We start from the raw sequence: 20,265 nt of genomic DNA on the forward strand, positions 1-20,265 counted from the left end.
AATAGCCTCCGCTTGTGTGTCGTTGCTCATCATCACTGATGTAAACATGCAACAACCTCACTGACACCACCACCAGCACCATGTGATGCCATCAGGCCTGATTACACAATCACCCATCCTCAGCTATATGGGGTGCATCTAGAGAGGAAATAAACGCTTTGCTGGCAGGCAACTTTTAAATCATTTGTGTGTGTTTTTCCCCCCACGCGTTATAATTAAACCACATTTCCCCGAATAGCGACTGCTCCCTCCCACAGCACAGCAGGAGACGCTGCTCGGCTTTGGCGAGACCAGCGATACGCCATGGGGAACAGCGTGGCGCCGACCGGTGTCCGGTCAGCGACAGCAGCCTGACAAAATAATATGCCGCAACTTGCCATCATGATTTCACAAAATAATAAGAAATAATAGGCGCACACTCACCTTTGAAGGGAGGCTATAGTACTTCACTGTGAGCCTAACGCGCAGGGCGGTCCGGCTGTCAACAACACACGAATCCCACCACTTCGTTCGTTTTCAATGGATGTTGCAAATAACATTTACAAAAAAAAAGAAAAGAAGCAGACTGCAGATATGGTCAGAGCAGACGTACTACTGTATGGAGACGCATGTGCAGCATTTGCTCCGGAGCGAGTCCAGTCCAGTCCACAACGCGGCAGCCTGATGAGTCTCTCTCCCGGGTCTCGCTGTACACACGGCACGGTGTTATTTCAGTTAAAACCCCGCTATTTATCCTACAACGGGCCAGTGATGGTCTGTGTGCCAGAACGTCCACCGCGGATTAGTGATGTTTTGAGACTCCGGGGTGGTCAAACTCCGCCCCTAGTGCAGCCTGAAGTGCACTGTCTCTGTCTGCATGTGTATCGCAATCCCCTGGCACACTGGCAGTCCCTGCTGCCACTGATAGCTCAGTCAGTCCCTGCCTGCCTGCCTGCCTGACTGCCTGCCTGCCTGCCTGTCTGTCTGTCTGTCTGTCTGTCTGTCTGTCTGTCCGACTGCCTGTCTGTCTGTCTGTCTGTCTGTCTGTCTGTCTGTCTGACTGCCTGCCTGCCTGCCTGCCTGCCTGCCTGCCTGCCTGCCTGCCTGTCTGTCTGTCTGTCTGTCTGTCTGTCTGTCTGTCTGTCTGTCTGTCTGTCTGTCTGTCTGTCTGTCTGTCTGCCCGTCTGTCTGCCTGCCTGGCGGAAACAAGGTCAGACTTGCAACTTGTCATGTTATCATGATGAGGTGAGAGGACAGGACACATCACATGACTGCACTGGTTTCATAATCATGCAGCACTGGGGACTGAACCTGGCCTGCCCCTTTTTTGTCTGTAAAACATAATGCCACTGTGTCCATCACTAAAATGTAACAGAATAATGCTGTTTCATATGGAGTGTGCAAGCAGGGGCGGACTTATAGTGATCTGAGGGTCCTAGGCAAAGCATGACCCCCCCACACCTCCCGAAACTGGGGTACCTTTGCTTCTTATTTGCTTATTATTGATTTGAACTCTCTCTCAGCTACGGATGTAGTGACAAGGAAAATGAGCTTAAAGAAGACGTTGATCTGGATTTTGAATTCAACAATTGTGTGTTTCTGACTTGGATTGTGATTGTTATGATTCATCAAAATGTTATCCTTACTATACTGTCGATCCACGGTCCTCGCGGATGCATCAGTTATAATTCACGCTTAAGGCGTCCATTGGTACCAACCATGTCATGCTGGCTTGTTGGGAAGGGTGTTAAATAATGCTACAAATTTAGGCAAGATTTTGGCCAGGGGAAAACTATTTTCAAAAGGGGTCCCTGACCTCTCACCTCAAGATATCTGAATGAAAATGGGTTCTATCAGTAGGCTACCTATGAGACTCCCCTTTACCCCTTTAAATGGTGTCCTGGATTTATTTGAGAAACAGTCACTGAAGAACTACATCTAGAAAATGAAAATTGATATTCTGACAGTCCTTCAAGTCAGGTTTGGTAGAGCACGAAGTCCTTCATCACTTGTGTTAGTGGTCGGGAGTGGACTTGATTCAGGCGATGTGTGCCCAGCGCTTGACGAATCCGGATCCGACACACGTTGGCCAGACTGCGAGGACATCTCTTGGCCTCCAGAAAGACCCTGAGAGTCTCGGGATCCGCCCTCGCTCTCCTCCAGCTGTGCCTGCTCTGTGGTCACCCGGGCTGGGTCAGCACCGTGGTCCAGGAGCAGCTGGATGAATGCCGCCTGGCACCATGTTATGCAGCATCATCTCCAGCAAGCGAACAATTCTGTCAGGGTAAGTAAGGGTTGGCCCCGGTTTCCACAAGGATCTGAGCACTCCATGGTGACAGTGTACACGGCAAAGTAGAGAGGCGTGTAGAATGTGTTTAGAGCCGTTTTCCCACATGCGTACCGGAAAATTACCTGTAAGTCAATATCGGACATTTCCCTTCACACTTCGGCTCTCGCATATGGGAATCTAGCAGCGAAATTGCCTGTATGTTGGGGGGCGGGGCGGCACTGCAGAGCGGGTGGGGAGTGAGGTGTCGGCAAAACTCTTGATGGTGAAATAAGTTTGCTTGTTTATCCGTCGCGTTTTTGAAGCACTTTTTACAGACTGGCTTCGTTTGATGTGTCCGGGCTTGCCTTCGCTGTCGGCAACGTAAGCAAAATACTTCCACATTTCGCTTCGTGCATTTGCTTCGTCTGTGTCCCTGTCGGGCTGTGACTGAAGGAGGAGGAGGACTGTGGCCAGAGAGCGAGCAGGCAGCAGAGAGGAGAGATCACAAGATAATTTCGCCAGTTTGCTTTAATGTGCGCGAATGATTAGATTATGCCCGCTGGAACATTAAGCAACGTGTGTACACCTCGCCCATGCCGGCAAATGACTGGACCCGTTCTACACTTGCGCCTGTTATCGCGCATACCGCTCTTCTGACTGGCTCGAAACTGGTGAAATGTCCGCGATGACGGGGTCGCGCTTATTGCGGCACGACAACTTTCACACATGCAGGCATTAGACCACGTTCCGGTCATTTAGCGGTACAAAGCGCATGTGGGAAAACGACTTAGGTCTACCTGGGCTCCCTGGGTGATCAGGTAGGCCACACAGGCAGCGTGACCCTGCCTGGCTGCGTGCACACCACAACCGCCCGCACTTCATTGATCCGCCTTCTGAAGGGGTCTTCCTGCAGCAGGGTCCTCAGTTTGTCCAGGTCTCCTGCGTGGGCGGTAGCGTGGAGCTGCCTGTTGTCATCCATTCCTTCAGGTCTGTCACTGTAACACACCAACTGTCGGCGCTGGCTGTTTGCTGGGTTATCCCTTGTGTAGTCCAAGATGGAAATCACTAGTAGTCCAAGATGGAAATCACTCTCCAAATGGCTCTTTATCTAAGTGGGTGGTGGTGTCTGTGTCATGGGTGTCTGTTACGATTGTGATGTCATGTAACTTGAGCAATATGAACAGGTACTGATGGTGCCTTAGTGAACAGGTACTGATGGTGCCTCAGTGAACAGGTACTGATGGTGCCTTAGTGAACAGGTACTGATGGTGTCTCAGTGAACAGGTACTGATGGTGCCTTAGTGAACAGGTACTGATGGTGCCTCAGTGAACAGGTACTGATGGTGCCTCAGTGAACAGGTACTGATGGTGCCTTAGTGAACAGGTACTGATGGTGCCTCAGAGGTACTGATGGTGCCTCAGTGAACAGGTACTGATGGTGCCTTAGTGAACAGATACTGATGGTGTCTCAGTGAACAGGTACTGATGGTGCCTCAGTGAACAGGTACTGATGGTGCCTTAGTGAACAGGTACTGATGGTGTCTCAGTGAACAGGTACTGATGGTGCCTTAGTGAACAGGTACTGATGGTGCCTTAGTGAACAGGTACTGATGGTGTCTCAGTGAACAGGTACTGATGGTGCCTCAGAGGTACTGATGGTGTCTCAGTGAACATGTACTGATGGTGCCTTAGTGAACAGGTACTGATGGTGTCTCAGTGAACAGGTACTGATGGTGCCTTAGTGAACAGGTACTGATGGTGCCTCAGAGGTACTGATGGTGCCTCAGTGAACAGGTACTGGGCATGAAACCACCAAAGTGGGGCAGATGGAGGGCCTGGCAGGGGAAAGCCTGCAGGCTGAGCAGGCTTTGAAGGAGGAAGGAAGGAAGGCAGGAGGAGGGTCCAAGGAGGGCAGTATATATACACTTCTTTTCCCTTTGCTTTTATTTATTTTTTATTTTATTTTAGTTTGGAGGGATTTGTCCAAGTTCTGATAGAGGATTGGTGTGGTGTTGCGCTTCTTTACACCAAGTCTTTCTGATCGCTAATAAAAAAAAGAAAAAAAAAGTCAGATTTGCAGAATCTTTTTAAGTATGTCATTGTATATGGCGCTGTGTTGTTTTTAATTCCGTTTACCATCATCATGATCTGTGCAAAGTACATCTGCTGCTGCTATTCTCGCTTTCTTTAAATATAGTGTGCCAATGGAGTCTGGTAGATTATTTACACTGTGTGACTGTGTGTGTGTGTGTGTGTGTGCGTGTGTGTGTGCGTGCGTGCGTGCGTGCGTGCGTGTGTGTGTGTGTGTGTGTGTGTGTGTGTGTGTGTGTGTGTGTGTACTGTACATCATGTTGGCCAGGCTGTGAAAAATATAGTGTATGCTATTTACGAATACAGATAAATCCTCACAGAATTACAGTCTAACAATGAATGGAGCAGAGAGAAATACTAAATAGGCTCTCGCTGACGGGACCACTTTTGACGATGCATCTTTTTATACTCCCTAGCATTATGTATATAGCTCTCTAGCATTTCTCTGATCTTTTCTCTGGCATGGTTTTTTGTTCAGCAGACTAAATTCTGCTGTAAGCCCAACCAACCCCAGCTACAGCAGTGAAGCCTCCCCAGAGACATGAGAAGACATCTTATTGTAATATTATTTCTAAAAATGGTTGAGAATATTAAGGCTCCTGAGTTCTACTCTGCCGAGCTGTTGTGTGGACACATTAGCTTAACTTATGAAGTCCACCAAATGATCCTTATTGCTCACTTGGCTTGTGTTTCTAATCTATCATCAGCCTAGCTGCCATCAGCGCTGGCACTCTTTGTCCCAGTTTTTGTTTTTGTTGTGGCAGCCATCTTGACGCCAAATTTGATGCCCTCTGTGTGGAGTTTGCATGTTCTCCCCGTGTGCGTGTGGGTTTCCAGCGTGTTTCCTCCCACCATCAAAGACATGTATATGTTAGGGTTAATACTCCTGCCAGTGCCCCTGAGCAAGGAGGCACTGGCAAAAGAACTGGAGTTGGTTCCCGCTCCCAGGCGCTGCACTGCGGCTGCCCACTCATTCTAGGAAGGTTCCTTCCTAGTATAGAGGATGGGTCAAATGCAGAGGATGAATTACCTCATGGCACATTCAAACAGGATCAAAAAACGATTGTCTCTCAGCATTCACCACCATTCATATTTTTTCAGATGCTGGTTCTCATAGAGCCCGACCGGAGGGGGAGCGACGTTGTATCTCTGACTGTTTTGACATTGAACTTGTACCTTGTCGCCTTCACACTCACATAGACATTGTGACATCATCAGTGATGTCACATTGGCTCATGGCGACTCCAGTTGTTTCATCATATCAGTGATGGAGGCCACATTTTATACATCATGTACATGTATGTTGGTCCAGTGTGGGTTGACCTCCACTTTAAAAAGGCAGAGGAGGTCATCAATCACTAGATGTTCTATGGCTCTGATGGCCAGGTCACTAGTGATGTCATCGGTGATGTCACCCGTGCAATTGCGATGTCATCAGTGAGTGGTGAGTGACGTCATCAGTGATGTCGCCCAGGGTCGTTCTGGAGGCCAAGAGATGTCCTCGCAGTCTGGCCCACATGTGTCGGATTCGGATCCGCGAAGTCCTGGGCACACATCGCCTGAACCAAGTCCACTACCACTAACACAAGTAATGAAAGACTTTGTGCGCCACCAAAACTGCATAGTGTGACAATACAGCATAGTACAGCATAGTGTGACAGACCCCCCCCCCCACCAGCTCCCCTCCCCCCCCCTCACACCCCGCAGCACCCCTTCCCATTCACACCCAACCACCAACCCCCCCCACCCCCCACCCACCCCCCCCACCCCCACAGATCCAGACCACCCTCTCACCATCACTGAGGATGAAGTGTGCCGGTCGTTCCTGCGTATCAACCCACGCAAGGCGGCCGGCCCGGATGGCATCCCCGGGCGGGTCCTCAAGGCCTGCGCTCACCAGCTGGCACCCGTATACACAGACATCTTCAACCAGTCCCTCTCCCTCCGACGAGTCCCCCCCTGCTTCAAAGCAGCAACAATCATCCCCATTCCCAAACAACAAAAAGTGACCAGCCTCAACGATTGGCGCCCAATAGCCCTCACGCCAATAGCCAGCAAGTGCTTTGAGAAGCTGGTCATATCAAAGATCCGCCCCACACTCCCCCCGGACCACGACCCGCTGCAATTTGCATACCGCCCCAACAGGAGCACAGCGGATGCAGTAGCACACGTGCTCCACACCGCCCTGTCCCACCTGGAGGGGAAGGACACCTATGTAAGAATGCTGTTCGTGGACTACAGCTCAGCATTCAACACCATAGTACCCTCCAGGCTGGTAAGCAAACTCAGGGATCTGGGACTAAACACGGCAATGTGCGACTGGATCCTGGATTTCCTGACAGACCGCCGCCAGGTGGTGAGGGTGGGCAACCTCACCTCCTCCCCACTGACCATTAGCATAGGAGCGCCCCAGGGGTGCGTCTCCAGCCCCTTCTGGTACGACCTCTACACCCACGACTGCGTGGCGACTCAAACTTCAAACACAATTGTGAAGTTTGCAGACGACACAGCGGTCGTGGGGCTGATCTCGGGGGGCGACGAGACGGCCTACAGAGAGGAGGTGGGGGTACTGGAACAATGGTGCCAGGACAACCACCTCTCCCTGAACGTCTCCAAGACCAAGGAGATCATTGTAGACTACAGGAGAGGGGGGGGCGCACACCCCCCAATCACCATCAACGGCACAGTGGTGGAAAGGGTGGACAGCTTCAAGTACCTGGGAGTCAACATCCACCAGGACCTGACCTGGGCCGGCCACACCGCCACTGTTGTCAAAAAGGCCCAACAGCGACTACACGGACTCAGGCGCCTGAAGAAATTCGGGCTGAGGAAAGAAATCCTCGGGGACTTCTACAGAGGCACCATTGAAAGCCTGCTGACAGGCGGCTTCACCGCCTGGTACGGGAACTGTACCACCATGGACCGCAGAGCGCTACGGAGGGTGAGGCGCGCGGCCCAGCACGTAACAGGAGGTGAACTGCCAGAACTGCACGAACTGTACAACCAGCGGTGCCTCAGGAGGTCCCTGAAGATCATCAAAGACACAAACCATCCCCACAACAGCCTGTTCTCCCTGCTACCCTCAGGGAGGAGATACAGGGTTCCAAAAACACGCACAAATCGCTTGAGGAACAGTTTCTTCCCGCAGGCCACGAGACTCCTAAATATGCACAAATAGTGCAGTAGTCGTACCGTACCGTACTGCAGCTGCTACTATTACGGATGCCTAACGTTTAATTGTAAATTTAAGTGTATGTTTAATAAGGTGCCTAACGTTTAATTGTAAATTTAAGTGTATGTTTAATAAGGTACATGCTATTTGCACATGTATGTATAAAACGTCGAATTTGGAATGTCTGAACACGTCTAACGTATGCACATGACATGTGCACATATGTGCAATGAATATGCCACTGTCGTATAAGCCACCGACTTGTCTTATTGCTTATAGATGCCTATTTCTTATTGCCTTATTGCTGTCTTATTGCCTATTGATGCCTATTCTTATTGCCTATTACTTATTGCCTGTTGCCTATTTGTACTATGTCGTAAACGGAGTCCACTGCACAAGAATTTCACACGTGGTACTTGTACCATGGAGTGACAATAAAAATCTTGAATCTTGAATCTTGAACCCATCGGTGGTAGGACGGCACGGTGGCTCAGTGGTTAGTACTGTTGCCTCACAGCAAGAAGGTCCCGGGTTCGAACCCCAGTCCGTCCCAGGTCCTTTCTGTGTGGAGTTTGCATGTTCTCCCCGTGTTCGTGTGGGTTTTCTCCGGGTGCTCCGGTTTCCTCCCACCATCAAAGACATGTATGTTAGGGTTAATACTCCTGTCAGTGCCCCTTGACCAAGGCACTGGCAAAATAACTGGTCCCCGGGCGCTACACTGCGGCTGCCCACTGCTCCTAGTTCTATGAAAGTTCCTAGTAGAGGATGGGTCAAATGCAGAGGATGAATTTCCGCATGGGGATAAATACAGGATAACTTATCTAGCCATTTTAGGGCACACTGCAACGATTAACAAGTCCTATGCAGAAACGTGGTAATGATGTGGATTTGCAAGACACCTCATCCTTCTGTGGTGTGTGTGTGTGTGTGTGTGTGTGTGTGTGTGTGTGTGTGTGTGTGGGTGTGGGTGTGTGTGTGTGACCCCTGTCTTGGCCACGAGGACTGACTGTGTGTCAGCTGTTGAACGTCTGTCTGCTACCAGCATTTTTACTAGCGTCCCGCTCAGCTGTGTTCTGTTGTCAATCAACTAGCTCCTGCGCTGCCAGGAACACGTCGGAAGGAAATGACGTCACCGCCAAGAATCATGGGAATGGTAGTTTTTTTTATCTCCCAGGCGGCATGATATAAACCAACGAGCATAAGATGTTGATCATAAATCAATGTTCCATAAAGAAATAATAGAAAGGAAGTGGGAAAATAAAGGCAAAACCACCTTGGCTGTAACACCTAGAATAGAGTGAGACTAGAGATTTTCTCAAGATTACTGAAGGAGCATTTCCACCTGTCTGTGTGCTGCATTGAAACCTTTGAGTATGTCTTCCTGAGGATGTAGACTGAACATCTTGTCCAACATCACTGCTGTACAATGACATACATTGTCTGTCGGGGATGTGGGACATGGACACAAAACACAGCTTCCACTGTAGATTTTATTTCATGTTTATTGTTTACAAATTCCTTACTGAAAATGACTTTCAATTATTTTTGAAGAAATCGTTTTCAGTGTGTGTTGAATGTCTTGAATTTGGCTTAATAAATGTTTGTTGGTAAATATTTCTTAATATTAAATTTGAAACCTGTCTTTATATTTTGTGGCAAGGCAATTACGTTTGTTATAATATTGTGTATATTCTCTCCAATACATTTGTTTTAATAACAGAAAGACAACTTAGGGCATGTGCCAGTGGCTCTTGTCATGATAAAATAGCTTGAATTCTTTATTTACATATTGATCAGTTCATTTCAACATTTATAAAATTTACAGGTCTGCATTTTCACCATCAATATTTCTAGACCATCACCCCATGTTTGAATATAGCCTATAATACATATCTTTATTGCTGTTTACTTGATATTATTTTTGATATTATTTTGGCACAGAATTGCTCAGGGTACAGGTAATAGTTCAGCAAACTGTTGTTCATACATGATTAGATTTTTACTTTTAATCCCATTGCATTTTAAAGAGGGCCATTTGAAGTGATTAGCACAAATATGTGTGAATGTTTTCTGTCCTGATTCAAACCTAGACTGTGGTTGCTGAACCAAGTAAACTGGGCTACTGAATCGCCGTTACTCTGTCATCACAGGCAAGACCACAATGTTACAGTCCAGACGTGTTGTACAGCCAAGATCATGTTGCCAGGTAACACAAGGCCCATCTAGAGGTCATCGGACTCCGGGACTACCACAGGCTCCAGGGGGAGGGGGACAGCGGGTAGGACAACAGGGCTGCCGTCAGATATCCAGCCCTGGGCTGTCCTGTTGAAGGTGGGCCGCCTCACCCCGGGCGCCTGGAGCTCTGGATACTTAGGGGGGTTCAGGTCCACCTCAGGGATCTTGAACGTGATTCCTCTGGGAGCTTTGTCAAAGCCACCAAAAGGGGTGGCAACCCTGCAAGTCAGATGAACTGGGTGAATGCGACCGTTTTTAGCACTCGACAAACAACAAAACGGCTATATGATGTAATGGTGTCGTTGTCTCACCGGTTGAAGCATTTGTAGTCAGGCAGGTCTGGTTGTTGCTCGGGCGCAGGCATGCTAAGTTTGAGAGTCTCAGCCAGGGCCGGGTCGCTGAGGATGGCCTGCTCCCATGGGGAGTGATAGGACTTGGGCATAGCTGCTGTAGTGTCGAACTTCTCGGCAGCCACATCTTTCAAGGAATGTGAGAACATGATGTATGTTGAGGGTTATTCCAACATTGTAAACAGAATGAGCTGATGCTGTGAGGCGGAATATTGAGCGTTTATTTGAGGAGTACATTTTGAGCGAGACAGTAGGCCATGAACTGAGGCAGTAATCGGAGAACACTTAACACAGGCAGGCTGATTTGTCCATCATTATGATCTGAGGTCTTAAAATAGTGCATGCTTTGAGTGTGTGCTCATCGCAGGACAAGTCAAAAGGCCGCTTGAGTTGGCATGGGATGGCACCACACAGGAGCATATCAGATTATGCATGGGGCTCCGTTGGCTATTTAAAAGATAGCTTTGTGTTGCAAGGAAAGGAAATGTTTGTCATATATATATATATATATGAGTGGTTCTCAAACTGGGGTCCGAGACCTCCCAGGGATCCTTGGGGGGGTTCCCTGGGGTCCCCGGCAAAAAGGAGAATAATTTATTTTCACTATAATTCCATCCATAAGTAACACAACGACAGAATGTATGACTATTTTACTCATGTGTTTCATAATCTGTAGTAAAAAAATCTAAAAGCAACAATCTTTTCAAATGGGGGACACCGGAAACAAAATCTTATCAAATGGGGGTCCGTGGTCAGTTTAGGGGGTGCTTGACGTAAAAATAAATAAATAAATAAGCGAGAACCATAACTTTGAAGTGTATGCAATTCTCTACAACTCCGAGCCTGCTCAGGTTGAATAATGTGAACTTTTCACCACCACGGAAAAATTGCCCAGCACATCAGCTGTCATAACCAGCTGTTATTATGACTGTATTACAGCAGCTTTCATTAATAGGATAGCATTGTGTGGTAGAACATGTAAAGATATAGGGATTTTGAATGACACATATGATCACTTGTCATTTTAAGAGTTATATGGTCCCTATCGTTGCATCAGCGCTGTTTCTAGGCCGAGCGGCTGGCGCAGCTCAAATCAGTGGGCGTGGACCAGCGCACTTGATATCGTCGTGCTGGCGCTAGACGCAGCCTCAACCATTACAACCACGCCTTTTAAGCGTAAAATTATGCACCGTCATGCTCATTGGATAACTGCAATAAACGAATCGCACGCTTGCCTTTTTAGCTCCAATTCCAGTGATCCCGCAAAACCAGACGAAAGCCAAACGCTCTGCCCCCCCCCCCCTCCCTTCATCCAGTCTGTCTGTCTGCATTATAGGCTATTATTCCATATTATTATGCTTCTCAAACCAATCTAACTGCAGTTTCAATACTGCAAGCATGTAAATACGCTACACTATAGCAAGATCAAAGTGAAAATAATGTACTAAACGCATCAGCTAGAAAAATATAGCCTATTAGATTGGTGAAAGTTTGTCCAGAAAGATATCGTTTTCTCTCCCCTGCTGCAGGTAGAATGATGCACATAAATATACCCTACATTATGTAAAGTCATTGCATAAATGTGTTTTTATTGTAAAACTAAATGTCAAGTAGGGCCAAGTTATTGGAGCGGACATCACAGTATAGCACATCACAGAAGCGCGTTCCGCTGTCACTTATCTAAATCACGTTAAACCCACAAGGGGTATATATAGGCTCAAGAGGACATATATGTTTCACATAGGGTGGTGTTTCATTTCGATGTTTTATTTGGTCCAATATTGAAATGTTCTACAATTGCAGGTTGTCTTACCATTACACATTATTTTAGATCTACCTTTTATATCTATTTCGGCTCATTTGGTTGCTATTTAGTAGCGAAATGGAGGACCCAATTGCATGCTGGGAGTGGACATTCACAGGCAGTAAACTTACAACTGCTATTTCCTATGGGAAGCTGGGTGCTGCTATGTGTTGTGTTGTGTCTGTTTGAGCGAGGGAGTCAGAGAGAGAGAGAGAAGGGTGACTCAGAGGCAGAAGAGCACTGGCGCACTGAATAGGCCTGGGGCCCTATTCTCCCACAAGCCTTCGCCGCTAAAACGGGCCTTAAAGGAGAATTTCGGTATTTTTGAACCTGGAGCCATTTCCTGGCATTAATTAAGATTTGGCCACTCACCTAGCGATGTCTGCGGCGTTTCTGGGCATCCTAGCGTTGTTTTGAGATCAATATCGTCCAAGTCAGTGTAAAATGGAGTTGATTTGGGGCCAAGTGGAAGCCTGTATTTCCTGCATCTAAATAGCTATTTTTCTTCCCGTTTTCGCCAAATATCGCCGTAATCGGATCAGTCTACATCCAGCAGAGTAATATTTCACCCCAGGCTGTTTCCTGGAGTGCACAGGGATCCACTACAGGGATCAAATTACCTCAAACGTGATCTAGGTCACCAAGTCTCGTGAAGTCCCGCGATACTTTCCTGTCGACTGGCCAAATACAGGCAGGACGCTTTGCGGTCGTGGTTTTAGCGTAACCTATGTGGGGTTTGGCATAACCTTCGTTCTTTCGAATCCCACATAGGTTACGCCAAACCCCACATAGGTTACGCTAAAACCACGACCGCAAAGCGTCCTGCCTGTATTTGGCCAGTCGACAGGAAAGTATCGCGGGACTTCACGAGACTTGGTGACCTAGATCACGTTTGAGGTAATTTGATCCCTGTAGTGGATCCCTGTGCACTCCAGGAAACAGCCTGGGGTGAAATATTACTCTGCTGGATGTAGACTGATCCGATTACGGCGATATTTGGCGAAAACGGGAAGAAAAATAGCTATTTAGATGCAGGAAATACAGGCTTCCACTTGGCCCCAAATCAACTCCATTTTACACTGACTTGGACGATATTGATCTCAAAACAACACTAGGACGCCCAGAAACGCTGCAGACATCGCTAGGTGAGTGGCCAAATCTTAATTAATGCCAGGAAATGGCTCCAGGTTCAAAAATACCGAAATTCTCCTTTAAACGCAAAAAAACGTGCCTTGCGCCTGTTTTGGGACGATATCAATATGGCTTTAGGCTGCCAAATGTGCTTTAGGCCGAATGGGCGTGGCGCAGTCCCAGAATGGGCCAAAGTGGGCGTGTCGGCGCTAACTACCGGCGTAGTGCTATCTTCGCACCTGGCCTACATTTAGCGCTTTGCGCCTTTGAAAACCAGGCCTATTCAGTGCGCCAGTGCACTTGTGCCTCTCCCCTGTCACCCTTCTCTGTCTCTCTCTGAAACCAGGCCTATTCAGTGCGCCAGTGCTCTTCTGCCTCTGAGTCACCCTTCTCTCTCTCTCTCTGACTCCCTCGCTCAAACAGACACAACACATAGCAGCACCCAGCTTCCCATAGGAAATAGCAGTTGTAAGTTTACTGCCTGTGAATGTCCACTCCCAGCATGCAATTGGGTCCTCCATTTCGCTACTAAATAGCAACCAAATGAGCCGAAATAGATATAAAAGGTAGATCTAAAATAATGTGTAATGGTAAGACAACCTGCAATTGTCGAACATTTCAATATTGGACCAAATAAAACATCGAAATGAAACACCACCCTATGTGAAACATATATGTCCTCTTGAGCCTATATATACCCCTTGTGGGTTTAACGTGATTTAGATAAGTGACAGCGGAACGCGCTTCTGTGATGTGCTATACTGTGATGTCCGCTCCAATAACTTGGCCCTACTTGACATTTAGTTTTACAATAAAAACACATTTATGCAATGACTTTACATAATGTAGGGTATATTTATGTGCATCGATCATTCTACCTGCAGCAGGGGAGAGAAAACGATATCTTTCTGGACAAACTTTCACCAATCTAATAGGCTATATTTTTCTAGCTGATGCGTTTAGTACATTATTTTCACTTTGATCTTGCTATAGTGTAGCGTATTTACATGATTGCAGTATTGAAACTGCAGTTAGATTGGTTTGAGAAGCATAATAATATGGAATAATAGCCTATAATGCAGTCAGACAGACAGACTGGATGAAGGGAGGGGGGGGGGCAGAGCGTTTGGCTTTCGTCTGGTTTTGCGGGATCACTGGAATTGGAGCTAAAAAGGCAAGCGTGCGATTCGTTTATTGCAGTTATCCAATGAGCATGACGGTGCATAATTTTACGCTTAAAAGGCGTGGTTGTAATGGTTGAGGCTGCGTCTAGCGCCAGCACGACGATATCAAGTGCGCTGGTCCACGCCCACTGATTTGAGCTGCGCCAGGCGTTCGGCCTAGAAACAGCGCCGATGCAACGATAGGGACCCTGGTTTCAGAGAGAGACAGAGAAGGGTGACAGGGGAGAGGCACAAGTGCACTGGCGCACTGAATAGGCCTGGTTTTCAAAGGCGCAAAGCGCTAAATTTACGGCAGGTGCGAAGATAGCAGTACGCCGGTATTTAAGGCCGACACGCCCACTTTGGCCCATTCTGGGACTGCGCCACGCCCATTCGGCCTAAAGCGCATTTGGCAGCGTAAAGCCATATTGATATCGTCCCAAAACAGGCGCAAGGCACGTTTTTTTGCGTTTAAGGCCCGTTTTAGCGCCGAAGGCTTGTGGGAGAATAGGGCCCATAATTGTGACTGAATGTTGCATAACTGCATATAAGCATAAATTGCATATTAAGCCAGACTTGCACAGGCTGATATACTGTATATGTATAGCCAATGTACCTGGAGCAATGATTTCTGGATCTGCAGGATTTCCTTGGACCGGTGTGCTGGCCACATCCACTTTTTCTACATTGTCTGGATTCTCAGTTAAAAGGTCATTCTGCAAAACAGGAGAAGGTACAGTACATCACATGAAGTCACATGAACATTTCATAATACTGCATCGATTTGTGCATCAGTTTTTCATGTGCCTTGTTCTCTGTCTATGCACTCATACAACACTCCTGCTCTCTCTCTCTCTCTCTCTCTCTCTCTCTCTCGCTCTCGCTCTTACAGACACACACACACACACACACACACACACACACACACACACACACGCACACACACACACACACACACACACACACATGCAGACACATCAACAGGCACTGATAAGCAATGGAGCAACTCAACTGCAAAGTGCCTGTGCAGCCTCTCAGAAGATTTGGCCGGAGCAGAAGAGGCAGAGGACACGAGGCATGTGTCTCTTATCTTCCATAACACTTTTGGCACAAGTGGAATTTTCCGGTAATAGCTTAAGGGGTCGTATTTATTGGGTAGACATTTCCCTTTTTTTTCATATACAGTCAGTACCCATGCCAAATCTCCAAATAGTGGCAATCAGTATGGTTTAACAGGATACGATTGAAACATTCAATCAATATTGAGTTAGACTGGATGACACATGTAAACAAAAGTCAACTTACATTTAGCTGTGCGTTTGCCTCATTTTGGATACTTTCAAATGTATATTTCTCAGATCTCCTCTGCCGCATTTTAAAAAGACGAGAACCTCTGTTGGAAAGCAACGATAACTCCTCCAACATGATGTCTTTTGGCGTGCTGAGCTTCTTTCCTAGATCCATTACGGCCCCTGTCAGGCCACAAAGGTGAGAAGCGAAATGAGGATGCAGTCCAAATAAACTCATGCTATGTAGAACGCATATAAATCATTCGTACATTAGTTGCATAACACATATCCAATGTTAATGGTGAGAATCATGTCCTATACAGTCATTTAGATCACATGATCACAGAAATCTCACATGCAAAATACATTTCGAAACAAATTCCCTCACAGAAAGTCTGTTTGAGAACCTGAACAGCAAATGCACACATAAATCCATATCAATGGTTGAATCAATTCCAGCTGCCTCTAGAGCTGGTGTCCCATTCATGGCCACTTTTGATGCCAGCACAGTCATTCAGACAAACATAGGACAAAAAAAGGACATGTCCTTCAAGAGCAGAAAAAAGAAATAAGAAGAAAACAGAAGATGGGGGAAAAAACAGGTATGTTTACATTACAGGTGCGTCTGGGCGATAGCTTGGCAGTAGGTTTGCAAACGATCAAACATTGATAATAGTTAATAATGCAGCACTGAGGCGCTGGGGGCCCCCAAAATAAAATTCTGCTTAGGGCCCTGTAAAGTGATTCATTGTCACTGTCAAGCAGCCTTAGAAAATGTCCATAGATGACATCACCGACCATATATACAGAAGTGTCACAAAATCCACATTTGGCATTTTTCGTAAATCAACTAATTGAAAAACAAGTTCTCATTGTACTTGAGACTTGGTTTTAGATGAACATGATACTTCCTCAACAACCACTGCAGACGGAATGTACCCCAGCTGTCCCGGGCCTTCACAATATCCAAACAGCTACAGTTGCCCCCCCCCCCCCCTCCCCTCCCCTGCCCACCCACCCAGAAATAGCCTTGAAAAGGACAACGACAAAGGATTAGTAGGCATAGGTTGTAAATCATCCTATTAGCTTATTTAAGGCAAGTGCAGGAGAATAGCCCTGACATTTTGAACTAAGATCCAAATGGATCTTAGCGTGTTTCTCTCTCTGAGCCTGGGCTCTAGATCATACCATTGGTACCATGGACCTCTCGGCAAATAGCTGCTGCATGCATCTTCCTCTCTCCAGTTGGCATTGTACAGAATTGTGACATTGTGGCAGAACCCAGGAGTACTGGAAACATAAAGGACAAAAGCAGGTACTGTAGTTGTTCTGCCCAACTCAACGTATAGGATTCCAAACACTATATGAACCCATTGGCAAATCAATACTACAGTAGGTTAATATGTTACAGATAAATGCGCTGGAATAAAGCCATCATCAGGTAAAATGTTGCTGAATGTAAGAATATAAAATGCATATAATGAATATATAATGATTGATGATATTAAACTTGTGTCTCAGTCATTTTATATATACGTTTACATTCAGCGTGACTTTGTGACGATTCAAACTAAGAGGTGATTGAGATTTGATCTTTTATTTTTCATTAAAGGGGATTTTCAAAGCTTTCTTTGAATTGTCCTTGTCGGGAATTTAGGCTTTTCGTCTAAAGCTGGACGACCACTGAATTTCACCACAGATACTTTATTCCTATGCCTGAGGCCAGCTTGGTGAGTGTTGTGTATGATCAGTCCTCTAGAGCAGTGCTTCTCAAATTGGGGTATGGAGACCCCCAGGGGTCCTTGAAGGGGTTCCAGGGGGCCCCCAGCAAAAAGGGGCATCATTTATTTTCACTACAATTCCATCCATAAGTAACACAATGTCAAGAATATATGACTATTTTGGTCATGGGTTTCATACTTTATCTGGAACAAAACATCTAAAATCAGAAATTGTATCAGGTGGGGGTCCCTGGGACAACATCTCATCAAATGGGGTTCCGTGGTCTAATTTGTGTCAGTTGGGTCCTTGACATGAAAACATTTGAGAACCACTGCCCTGAGACGAAGCCCTGAATCTGTGATGTCATCACAATGCACATGGTCTACACAGAGAATGAATGTGAGAATATGAAGATAACACAGGAAAGAGATTAAACAGAGCTTATAAAATGATTTTCTGGGGATAGGGACATATTTTATTGCTCGATTCTATCTATCCAGTTGCACATATGCACATATCTATAATTGGGGGCAGGACTCGATAAGCCTAGGCTTCTTCCTGCCCCTTTTCAAACAGTTCGCCTTTTTTATGTTTGAGTTTACGTATTTTCCTTTTGATGAAGTCTATTAGACTGTTATGTTTACTGTTTTTTTCACTTCATGTATTGTTTTAACTGTTTGAAATAAATCGTTTCAATCAATCAATCAATCAATCAATCAATATCTATCTACATATATCTATATCTATATCTATATCTATCTATCTATCTATCTATCTATCTATCTATCTATCTATCTATATCTATATCTATATCTATCTATCTATCTATCTATCTATATATCTATCTATCTATCTATCTATCTATATCTATATCTATCTATCTATCTATCTATCTATCTATCTATCTATCTATCTATCTATCTATCTATCTATCTATCTATCTATCTATCTATATCTATATAGATATATATATATGAAAGTTGTTTCTTTTTCAGCTGAAAATGAAACAAATTTCAGTTGTCTCCCATTTGCTGTCAATGTGTATTTCTAATTGAAGCCAACTAAATCTGCTACATGACTATTGGCTATGATGAGTCACTGTAGAAGTTACATTCAGGGGGCTTGTTATAACCAAACAATGCAACGCTTAATCTTCATTTATCCTCCATTTCATTTGCAACTGAAGCATGCATGTCATTTTTACAACTTTAGCTGCCACCAGAAAAACTAAATGCATGTGAATGGCATTGAAACATTTATCACAAGCTATGAAACATAAATCCTCACGTGCAAGGGTCAGGGTGAACATTGAGTCCTACGGTTGTGCGTGAAATTGGATACAACAAATGTGATCTAAAATAAGTTATTGTTCTAATGCCATATAGGCCTACTCCAGCATGACATTCAAAATAACTTCCTTTCCGTTCCCGTGGGAAATGCGTGTTTCACATTACAGACTTATGTATTTTTGCTTTGTTGTTACACAGAGAACATACAATATGTCTCTATATTTCCTTTCTTGCAGCCACAAGCCATAACATACCAATCAGCTCTTTATCATTTACACTTTCAATCCAAGTGTTGGTTCTTTCATTCACTCACTTGTGCCCATCTGATGACATTGCAACAGTAAATATTGAGGGGGGGGGAGATGGAAAGCATGCATAATAATTACGGTAGTAAAAGTGTGTGTTAGTGAAGATGCAAAACAATATAGAAATATATCATGTGAAATTATAATGTATTATCCTTTCTTATCCACAAGGAGATGAGAAAAGGATTCTTATAATGTACATAGGAAGTATATCGTTTTCCTATGTTAGAAGCAGCAATGCAATGACCTCAATGGTTGTAATATAACAATAAATAGAATTTCAGCTCACATTCACAAAAATGCACAGTGACAAGGTTTCTCCTTACCTGTGATGGTGTCCCTAGTATGCAACCTGTATCCTTGAGGGGAGGCAGAGGCTCATGGGGGTCAACCTAGTAGGTAGTCTGATCTTCCCTGATCTTCACACTCCCGGACACTAAAGCCAAACTGTGAGGGTGTCTCTGTGTCTGTTGTCAGTGGAATGCAGCTTACATCAATAGGCTAAATTTAACCTGCCAAACACTCAAAACCACTCACAAACACCATGGGACAAGGGTAGTTTACCAGAGAGAGAGCAGACGATGGACAACACCCACAACGATGTTCTCCGGGGCAAGGACTTCCCTCCAGACACCCATTCCTTTGACCTCTTTCCGAGTCTTCTTTCTGTGGTAGTCTTTCTATACTGATGTAAACTTGGGGGCACCATGCATTCAAGTTAGACAGTGCAACGTATGTAGTTCTCTCTCCAAACTTTGTTTTGTTCTTGTCGCTGTGATGACTGACTTTGGATAAAGATGGCTGAGGGGGATTAAAAGGAACAGTTCGCCTCAAAATTTAAATTCAGTCATCATCTATACACCCTCAAGCCAGTTTGTCCATATGACACACAGGGAGTTTGCCAGCACAACTCCATAAGGAGCCATCTCCAAAAGTGGGGACCAATTCTTCAGAGTTCCAAAAAGACCTAACAAACAAACAAACAAACAAACAAACACATAATTGTGTATAGGTCTTTCTATTGACAGTGTGATTGTTTGTTTTTGTTTTGGAACTCTAAGGATCAGTGGGTCCCCATTGACTTCAGTTGTTTTGGAGAAGGCTGCTACGAAGTTGTGCTGGCAACCTCCCTCAAACCTCCCTGTGTTATAACTTATATGGACCAACACATTTTCACCTGTGTTTCATTTGGCATGAGAGGGTGAGTGGATGACGAGTGAAATCTTCATTTTTGGGTGAAGTGTTCCTTTAAAGGGGAGTGCAGCCTCAGGCTCAGCCCTGAGACGGGCGGTTCTAACATGATCAAGGTCATTATCCTGACTGACTGCCAAACCTGTTGACATGCAACAGACATACAGTACATTCACTCTCGTGTAATACATCTGAAAGGAAATACGATGCTGAAGTCGCATCATGTAATATTTGCTCTAAGAATAATACTTTGACATAAATATCTACTGCATTTC

The 20,265-nt window shown here is 45.6% G+C and overlaps 1 protein-coding gene across 2 annotated transcripts; it reads right to left on the minus strand.

The window, feature by feature from the left end:
- Nucleotides 1–9,084: 9,084 nt before the first annotated feature.
- On the minus strand, nucleotides 9,085–19,224 carry myoz2b (myozenin 2b). Of its 2 annotated transcripts, XM_083655416.1 has the most exons (6): nucleotides 19,126–19,224; nucleotides 16,672–16,773; nucleotides 15,500–15,666; nucleotides 14,811–14,910; nucleotides 10,058–10,223; nucleotides 9,085–9,965 (listed from the first exon to the last, which is right to left on the minus strand). In XM_083655416.1, exons 2-6 carry the CDS (start codon nucleotides 16,751–16,753, stop codon nucleotides 9,734–9,736), a joined length of 747 nt encoding a protein of 248 aa, XP_083511542.1. In that variant the 5' UTR covers nucleotides 16,754–16,773; nucleotides 19,126–19,224; the 3' UTR covers nucleotides 9,085–9,733. The 2 variants fall into 2 exon arrangements, with proteins under 2 accessions (XP_083511542.1, XP_083511543.1); XM_083655417.1 differs by lacking the exon at nucleotides 16,672–16,773 and having other exon boundaries at nucleotides 19,126–19,216.
- Nucleotides 19,225–20,265: the final 1,041 nt, after the last annotated feature.

This window comes from Poromitra crassiceps (genome assembly GCF_964638095.1).
Source record: "Poromitra crassiceps genome assembly, chromosome: 19".
NCBI lineage: Eukaryota > Metazoa > Chordata > Actinopteri > Beryciformes > Melamphaidae > Poromitra > Poromitra crassiceps.